At 33.0% G+C, this 9,485-nt stretch overlaps 2 protein-coding genes across 2 annotated transcripts; both read left to right on the top strand.

Moving 5' to 3' along the window:
- Positions 1–1,375: 1,375 nt before the first annotated feature.
- LOC109340664 lies at positions 1,376–4,363 on the top strand. Its single transcript, XM_019578380.1, has 4 exons — positions 1,376–2,799; positions 2,876–3,202; positions 3,293–3,398; positions 3,502–4,363. Exons 1-4 carry the CDS (start codon positions 1,397–1,399, stop codon positions 4,213–4,215), a joined length of 2,550 nt encoding a protein of 849 aa, XP_019433925.1. The 5' UTR covers positions 1,376–1,396; the 3' UTR covers positions 4,216–4,363.
- Positions 4,364–4,845: 482 nt separating this feature from the next.
- On the top strand, positions 4,846–5,414 carry LOC109340665. Its single transcript, XM_019578381.1, has 3 exons — positions 4,846–4,950; positions 5,035–5,241; positions 5,325–5,414. Exons 1-3 carry the CDS (start codon positions 4,909–4,911, stop codon positions 5,412–5,414), a joined length of 339 nt encoding a protein of 112 aa, XP_019433926.1. The 5' UTR covers positions 4,846–4,908.
- Positions 5,415–9,485: the final 4,071 nt, after the last annotated feature.

Raw genomic sequence — 9,485 nt, 5'->3', positions numbered from 1 at the left:
CTTCTAGTATATCAAAATAAATGATAGCAAGATATCTGCATTAAATTGTTAATCATAAGAGAATAGATTTGGCTTAACACTCACTTGGGGGACACAAATCTTAACATTTGAGTATTTACATAATATTATTTGAAATTATGTATAATAGCATGTAAGATCAGATCTCAATAATTTAAATAATAGATAACTTATTAAGGTTTATTGGTCTATATAATAAGCAACTATACAAACCAACAGTGACGCTAGAAGATGCTAAGACCATCCTCAATCTTCAAACATATTTTGGATCTGTTAGTCTTAGCAATGCTATGTTGAGTTCAAATCAGAACACATCCTTCCATTATAGTAAAAGCCTTTCCACGAATCATTACCCTTAAGCTACTCATTTCATATACGTAATAATATTTCAAAACGATGTTATTTGATGTGGAAGAGGGTGGCTAGAATCTGGATCTCCTTCTTGAATCCTACTAAGAGTTGGTGTTGGATTGTCTTGGATGAGTACCTAAAAAGAATGAATTGCAAGTTGGTTTTTCTTTATTTTTTGAATGCAATCATTGTATTTAATGCAATGTTATTTAGTACGTGAAATATATGTTAGTTATGCTTAAGAGGTTTATCTTTTTTAATCAATTGAATGGTGATACTTTCTTTTCGGGTTTTCAACTAATATGACTGAATTTGCAAAACACTATGGTTTAATTTGTCATGCATGCTTGCATTGAGGTAATACTTAAGTTGTTGTTAAGTTAATCATTTAGTATCTCTAATGATTTAGTAATTGAATTTAACATCAAAAACAGATTCACACAGTTATGATGGATAAGAGTTGGATTGAGAAACCAATTAGATCAAAGGAGTTCTTGGATGGGGTGGTGCAATTTTTGGATTTCGCCTAATTCCATGTCCTTGTATTACACCTAATTCCATGTCCTTGTATTACATGTGGATTTCTTAAAATGGGTAATAGAATTGAAGTGTTTAGTCATCTACTACAAAAAGGGTTTCCTAGAAAGTACACATTTTGGTACATGCATGGGGAAAAGCATGCGCAAGATAATGTTGAAACTACAGCCCAACCACAAGAAGAGTGGGTTAGACAATATCCAATGCAAGATATGTTAGATGATGTTTTTGGCATCTTTGATGATACTAGAATTCAAGATTCCGGCCACTCAAATATACCAAATGATGAGCAGCCTAGGGGTGATGCAAGTAAAGTCCAACAAGAAAAAATAAAAGAACAATTAGGTGATGGAAATGAAGAATTGTATCCTGGTTGTAAAAAATATAGTAAAATATAGCAAATGATATAGTGGTTGGCCAAAATAAAAAATATATACCAGCAAAGGTCTTACGGTACTTCCCACTTATACCAAGATTGCAAAGAGTATACATGTGTTCTAAAACTGCAGAGCTTTTGAAATGGCATGCTAAAAAGGCAAACCCGGATGGGTTGGTAAGACATCCGAGAGATAGTAAAGCATGGAAGGAGTTTGACAAAATGTATCCGGACTTTGCTTTAGATTCTCGTAATATACGGCTTGCATTAGCTACAGATGGTTTCAATCCATTTGGAACTTTAAGTTCTAATAATAGCATTTGGCCTGTGATGTTGTATGCTTACAATTATCCTCCATGGTACTGTATGAAGCAAACTTCTCTCATAATGTCGATGATAATTCCTGGTCCTAAGATGCCTGGCAATAGTATTGATGTTTACTTGCAGCCCCTAGTTTCAGAGTTACAAAAATTGTGGAAAGGAGTGGAAGCTTATGATTCCTCTACAAAAGAATCATTTCAAATGCGTGCATCATTGTTTTGTACTATTAGTGACTTCCCAGGTCTAGACAACTTATCTGGATGGAACACTCATACATCACTTGCTTGTCCATCATGTAATTTTGATACAGAGTCTAAATGGCTAAAGTTTGGCGGAAAATATTGCTTCATGGGACATCGTCGATATTTACCACTAGATCATAAGTATAGGATCAATAAATCATCCTTTGATGGTTCTATTGAGCTTAGACCTGCCCCTATCCCGCCTCCAGGTTCAAATATGTTGCGAGATATAGAATCGGGTCGTAAAAGGCCCCGTGATGAGGTTAAGAGTGAAAACAACCCACCACAATGGAAGAAAAAGGGTATATTTTGGGATCTACCTTATTGGAAATATCTTCTTATTCGTCATTGCCTTGATATGATGCACATAGAGAAAAATGTTGGTGACAATGTATTATTCACAATACTTGATGACAAAAGTAGAACAAAAGATAATCTTAAAGCTCGTAAAGACTTACATGCAATGGGAATTAGAGAGAAGCTTCATCCATATCCGAATTCCTCTAAGTTTCCTCCATCATGCTTTAAAATGAAAAATCAAGAGAAAGATATCTTTCTAAAAATTCTTAAAAGTGTGGTATTTCCGGATAGTTTCTCATCAAACATTTCTAGATGTGTTGATTTAAAGAAACGCAAGATCTCTGGACTAAAGAGCCATGATACACATATTCTGATGGAACATATTTTTCCAATTGCCTTTAGAAGATCTCTTCCTAAAGAAGTTACTTCAGTGTTGATTGAGCTATGTAACTACTTTAGAGAATTATCAAGCAAAGTTTTAAATGTCAAATATTTAGAGAAACTCCAACAACGAATTGCTTTGACCCTTTGCCATATGGAAATGATATTCCCTCCATCCTTTTTCACTATCATGGTTCATTTGGTCATTCATCTTGGGGAGGAAGCAATGATTGCTGGTCCTGTACATTATAGATGGATGTATCCTATTGAAAGGTAAATTTTTAGTTTACATGCTTAGTTATTTATTTTATTAGGACTTGAATGTTGATTCATTTTCTTTTTGTTCTAGGACTCTTGGCCATTTAAAATCATATGTTCGTAACAAGGCTGCACCAGAAGGTTGTATAGCTGAAGGGTATATTATGGAAGAATCTCTAACTTTTTGTTCCAGATATTTTCTGAATGGTGACATTGAAACAAGGTTCAATCGACCAAGACGCAATGACGATGATATTGGGGTCAATGTTTTTAGTGAATCTACTATCTTTTCGAATATATTTCCTACATTGGGAAAACCTATTGGTGTAAGCAAGATTTTTTCGTTACCACCCATTGAGAAGCTACAAGCTCATCGTTATGTGTTAACTAATTGTCAATTGGTTGATACATTTCGCGAGTAAGTTATATGTTCTTATTAATAGTTTATGTTCATACTATAATGCATTTCAATATCAAATATGTGATAACTATTAACTTCCTCATACAGAAAGTGTAAAACTGAGGTCACAAGGATGCATCGTGGGCAAAGAAACTCCACAAAAGTTGTGGAAGAATATGTACACAAGCATTTCCACGAGTGGTTTAAAGAATATGTAAGAATATATATATATATATATATAATTTCACCTAACTTTTGTTTATGCTCAAAAGCTCATGAGTGTATGTAGTTGTCCTTACCTTTCAACAAAATAATAGGTTGCGAGAAAGGAAGATCCAGATATTACAAGTGAAATTGAATGTCTTGCAAAAGGGCCAAATAATATTTCTCGAAGATTTGATGGGTATAATATCCATGGATTTAAATTTCGAACAAAGAGGAAGGAGCAAGGATTGAGAACACAAAATAGTGGTATTGTTATGTCTGCTGTAACTAAGAGATTTTCAAGTGGTAAGGAACCTATTGAAATATCAAGTGATGTTATGTACTATGGGAAATTGGTTGACATCATAGAGTTAGACTACTATGGTAAGTTAAGGGTTGTGCTATTCAAATGTGATTGGGTAGACACTACACTTAACAAGGGAATCAAAATTGATAAATTTGGGATAACAAGTGTAAACTTTTCATGTTTAATACACACCGGTGCAAATGAAGCAGATGAACCATTCATCCTTGCAACTGATGCTAGAATGGTATATTATATTGATGATCCAGTTGATCAAGGTTGGTGTTGTGTTTGCCACATGAAGCCTAGAGACATCTATGATATGGGTGATCTGAACTTTGAGGACTTAGAAGAGTCATCAATGGAAGACATATCTTTTTGTGAGCAACATTTGGAGAACATCGAAGAATTACAATTAGTGCAGGAAGGTGTAAATGAACAAGAACAAGAAAAACATGGATCAAATAATGATGAAGATTGTGATAATTTTAGTGATGATGAAGAAGGAAGAATGTTAGAGTAGTTTAATATCCTATATTATGTACTTGACAATATAAAATAGACTTTTTTTACAATTTGTGCCACACTTTTTGCATTATATCTTTAATAATTCATGTTATGATTCATTTAGTATATATTTTGTTTCTTGTTATAGTTCTTTTCTTAGCAAACTGTGCAGGTAATTGGTTGAATATGAAGCGTGCGAATTCAGGAGACTGTGCAGGTAATTGGTTCAATATGAAGCGTGCGAATTCAGGACAAGTAATGCTAGAAAAGCTACGAGGACAAAAAGGTGAAAACAGTAGCGAAAGTACCCAAAATATGCAACAACAAACTAGTGACAATCAAGAGGGTGTTGAACCTGCACATGTGAACACAAACGATGCTTCATATGGTGATGACAACTTTGAAACCTCCTCAAACTCTAAGGAAACTCAATCTAAAGATAGAGAAGAACCCTTATTTGTCAAGGTTAAAGGTAAGAGCAATATTCCATTAGCTTCAATATGTTATTATGTGTTTACCTTTAATACTTTGCTTCTTGTACATAATTGCAGATACCTCTTCGGGAGAAATTGAAACTCGAAAAAGGCAAGCAATTCAGGTTTGGCATTAGGAAAAAAAGTAAAAAAGTTAAAACTTACTTGTGAGGTTTCTTGGTAAACTAGCTCAAAACTCAACAATTTGTCCTATTTATGTTAAAAGATGGGATTGGATGTCAAAGGATAATAGATACCAACAATGGAAATATATTGAGGTAATTATTTAAAAAATTTGCAATTTTAATAATTTTTTCCTATTGTCATTGAAAATTGACTAGCGTATTTAATAATGTGTGAAGGAAAATTTTGAGTTTGATTATGTTGCTGGAGTCAAATGGGCTATGAGTACTCTAGGTGAAAGATGGAGGGCCTATAAATATAGGTTAAGGTGTAAGTATTTCTATCCTAATAAAAGTAAGGAAGACATACTTGCTAATCCTCCTCCAGGTTTAGATTGTGCTGATTGGACTGCATTTGTGCATCATTATAAGGAGGATAAGATGAAGGTAAACATTATGTTGTGAAGTATTTAATTTCTCCAAGACTTGTATTTTTTTAATATAATGACTACAATGTTTGGCAATTGTAGAAACAAAGTTTGGCGAACACTAGAAGTCGCAAAAATCTTAAAGTTTCCCATGCTGGTGGTAGTATGAGCAATGCAAGGAGAGTGTCCTAGGTAATTGTATTATTGTAGAGAATGAAGTTTTGTGAATGTAAAAACTTATGTTTCATTGGTTTTGTTAGGAGCTAAAATTGCAAAGACCTTTATGTCGTGGTGAGGTTGTTTTGTCAACTTTATTGAAGAAGGATGGAAGCTATGTAAGCGAAGAAGGAAAAACTCTAGCTGTAAGTAATTTAAAGTCTTTTCATACATGATGTGTTACATATGTCCTAAAAAGTGTATCATTTTTAGAACCATTTCCTAAGTTGTGAAATGGATAATGGTATGCAGTTAGTTAGGTAGGCAAACGCATAATATCATTTTGTCCTTTCTGATTCTATTGATGCAATTTTCCATTATAGGTTACTGCCATGCAATTTGCATTTTGCCACTATATAAATTATTAATTTCTTGTTATTTAATAGGATAAAATATCAGAGCATTTACCTCAAGATCAAGAAAATGTCACTACTTCAGGTGTTTCATCAAAGGTATTTGCTCATCCTAATGATGCAATTGGAAAAGCATATGGAGCTGAACATTCAGGTCGAGTGCATGGTTTGGGCACTGGTATTTGTCCCTCCAGTGTTTTTGGAACGTCTAGACATTTTACTGGTTTTTTGAATTCTAGTGGCTCTAGTCAACATGTTGAAGACTTGAAGAAATATGTACAAACTTTAGAAGTAAAACTATCAGGGTATGAAGAGACCAAGGAGCAACTTGCACATACTCAGAATCGTTTGGCTACTCTTGAGAAGTTTCTAGTCGAAAAATTTGGTAGTGAGTTAACCACTTTCGCTCGTGATGTTCCACCATCTTAGATATGGTTTCTTAAAATTCATGAACTTATATGATCATAACATTTTGCATTTTGTGTTTATCAGCATTTTTGAATGTTAAACATTTGGTAATTGTATAAGATTCAATTTTATTATTATTAGCTAGCAAATATTTAATTTTATTATAAATTTACCATTATATTATTGAAAATAAAGATTGTGAGACAATGACACATTTGGATCATGAGAGGAGTATGTAAGAAAGTAACTTTAAATAAATTTAATTAGCCACGGATGTATTGTGGAAAAATAAGCAACTTAGCCACGGTTGTGGTGTGGCAAAATCAGAAACTTAGCCACGGTTCGACTGTAGCTGAATTAAACAGACTGTGGCTAAATAGATGTTACCACATTTCACAGAAGTGTAGCGAAATTATATATATATATATATATATATATTGAATCACCTAACTCTATGTCAACCTATAGATTAAGCTAGTCTAGCTTATAGCAAAATGTAGATAGAGAAGAAAGCAAGAAAGTTTTAAGAAACTAACAAAATTCACAAAAATGTATGACCTAAGAAATCAACCCACCTCACTCTTCCCATACTCTTAAACTATTGTTCCATAACCCATTATAACTTCTCTACTCTGCTTAACTCACTATGCTATGATACCCCAACTTGCAATAGTAATATCTCTCTCCCCATCCGTTTCCACTACTCCCATACTAATAGGTCATACACACACTCCAATCTATATATACACAATTCATTTTCTCTCCTTTAAGTCTTGTTCAAACCAAAAGTTCTCCTTTAGCATCTCATGGCTCCTCACTCCCTCATAATTCTCATATTCTTCATAATCAATTTCCCTACTCACGAAGATATAAAAAAGTAGTCCTTTTGCTTTCTCATCTGAAGCTTTGAGCACAATAACAACATATTCCACTTCATATTATTGTGGGTGGCTTATGAAATATGTTATAGATTTAAGGATTCTGAATTGTATACCATAATTTTGTTAGATTACTAAATCATTTCACCGACAAAGACAAAATCCCTAAATTACAGTTTTATTGAAAGATGATAAGAAATCATAGCAAGAGACTCACATTTTTGGTCATCACTTGTTCAAATTAAGCATTTACAATTAATTTTATAAGATTATCACACAATCATACAACAACTTAATTTTATAAGATTATCACACAACCATACACCAACTTTATTATCCTTAATTTAATTTCATGCTATCAATTTGCACAAAATAATGAATTCTACATAGTAATTTAAACTAGTTCTAATATGTTTATCAATTGGCAACAATATGTAACTAATGTCACTCAGAATATGATTCACAAAAATCAAACTATTGCAAATTAGGGATTTTATGACAAACCATGTGGACAAATTACATACTCATTTTACTAACAGAATTAGGGATTTTATCACAAACGTTGTGTTCCACATTTCAGAAAAACTACGAATAGAAAAACTACGAATAGAAAAACTGTTGACAAAGAGAATGACAATAGGCCACATTTCAGAAACTGTGGTCTTAAAGTAAAGTAGACAATGGTTTTGAGAACAACTGTATCAATAAGCAACAATTTTGAAACTGTGGTCTTAAAATACATTAGGCCACGATTTTGGGAACAAATATGGAAATATTATAAAAAACCTGGTCCATTACAATTAGGGAATGGAGTATCTCCTGGTATAAGGAGATATGTTATCCCCCCCTTCTAGTAAAATCATGACATGTGTCATGTTTTATCATTTTCTATAAATTTTTAAAATAAAGAGAATAGCACACATGTCATATTTTTACTGGCTAGATGAGATAAGTTATCTCCTGATATGTGGAGATACATTATTCTCATACAATTAATAGGCAACAGCTTTGAAACTATGACCCATCATACTTTTAGACCATGGTTTTACAATTGTTGAAGGTGGAGGTGTTGTCGTGGGCTAAATATGAAGTAGTGTCTCTGTAACACTGTGCATTTTCTGTGTAGGTTTTATTAATTATGTATTTTCCAACGATTAATTTTAGAATTAATCGGTATTGATTTAGGCTAAACCATAGTTGAGTATTAGTCTTTTTTTTGTGATTTTCTATTTTGTGGTAAATTGTCGTATTTTCTAAGACGAAAGGGTTTTGAGTTGTTGTCGGGCCCAAATTCACCCAAATTCGGCCCAATAACGTGTTTTTGAGTTTCATAATTTGGAATCGAATTCTGATTGCGCCATTGGCTTCAAAATGTTATTTCGAGTTAAGACAGACATCAAGTTCGTCCAGAATGCATTTCTAAATATTTTTCACTCTGAATTCTGTGTTTCGAAGTTCTAACTGTAAACCGAAATCGGGAGATTTTTAATTTCCGACCGAATATTAGCCGACAATACTCAGGCATGGTTTAATCGAGAATGACTCATCGAAAAGGTCACACCACTTTCATGTAAGAGGCTTGCTTATTAAACAAGCAAAAGCACATATCCTCTTATACAAAATCCCTTAAATCACTCATCTACCTCTTACACAATCAACGTTTTGGTAGAAACCTTTAGTCTTACCCACTCCAAAATATGATTTCTTTTTTTATAAATGTGTCAAACCTAGCTTAGAAGAAACCCTTAGCATTTTCATAATCTTTCTTCACTTTGCATTTTCTAATGAACTCTCAAGGTAGTTCTTCATTTTTATTTCTTCATCTCTTGAGATCTAACAATTAGATGTTTATGAAATTTTAGTATGATGTTTATATGTATGTTATGAACATTTTCAACCGTTGAAATTTTCTAATAATCTCCCTAACTCTTTTTATGTTCAAAACTCTAAATATATATTTTCTTGAACTTAGAAAGTTATTTTGAAACCATGACTTCTTTGTGTTCATTGGGCTGTTTTTAATTTTTAAAAAGTTTGCATGTTTGTTCGTATTTGAACATGGTTATAGGTGACGTATATCAAAGGAACCTTTAAGGAGTTTTCTAACCGTGCAAACATTGGATTTTTCCACTTGTTTTTGGCTTGAAAACCCATAGCCTTGGACAAGTTTAGAATTGAAAGTGTGCATGTCAAGAGGAACACTTTGGAAAGCTCTCTTTATATGTCATGGTTTTGATGAGGACAACTTGTGCTAATAAGAGCTTGAAGATCACCAACAAATCAACATGCTTAAGTCTTTAGATTGGTACTAGGCTTAGACTAGAAACTATTTTAAGTTGAGTCTAAGGCTTAGGTCACCTAATACATATCTCATATGCATAAATCTTTTAAATCATTTCATCTTTGAG

This window comes from Lupinus angustifolius, unplaced genomic scaffold (genome assembly GCF_001865875.1).
Source record: "Lupinus angustifolius cultivar Tanjil unplaced genomic scaffold, LupAngTanjil_v1.0 Scaffold_226_14, whole genome shotgun sequence".
Lineage (NCBI taxonomy): Eukaryota > Viridiplantae > Streptophyta > Magnoliopsida > Fabales > Fabaceae > Lupinus > Lupinus angustifolius.
This window is presented reverse-complemented; position numbering and strand designations above follow the sequence as displayed.

Excerpts from the sequence above, each read along its gene's own strand:
- LOC109340664 (XM_019578380.1), top strand. The coding sequence starts at position 1,397 with ATGTGTTCTAAAACTGCAGAGCTTTTGAAATGGCATGCTAAAAAGGCA. Across the intron at positions 3,203-3,292 it reads TTGGTTGATACATTTCGCGA|AAAGTGTAAAACTGAGGTCA; the intron begins GTAAGTTATATG and ends TTCCTCATACAG. Across the intron at positions 3,399-3,501 it reads ACGAGTGGTTTAAAGAATAT|GTTGCGAGAAAGGAAGATCC; the intron begins GTAAGAATATAT and ends ACAAAATAATAG.
- LOC109340665 (XM_019578381.1), top strand. The coding sequence starts at position 4,909 with ATGTCAAAGGATAATAGATACCAACAATGGAAATATATTGAG. Across the intron at positions 4,951-5,034 it reads AACAATGGAAATATATTGAG|GAAAATTTTGAGTTTGATTA; the intron begins GTAATTATTTAA and ends TAATGTGTGAAG. Across the intron at positions 5,242-5,324 it reads ATAAGGAGGATAAGATGAAG|AAACAAAGTTTGGCGAACAC; the intron begins GTAAACATTATG and ends TGGCAATTGTAG.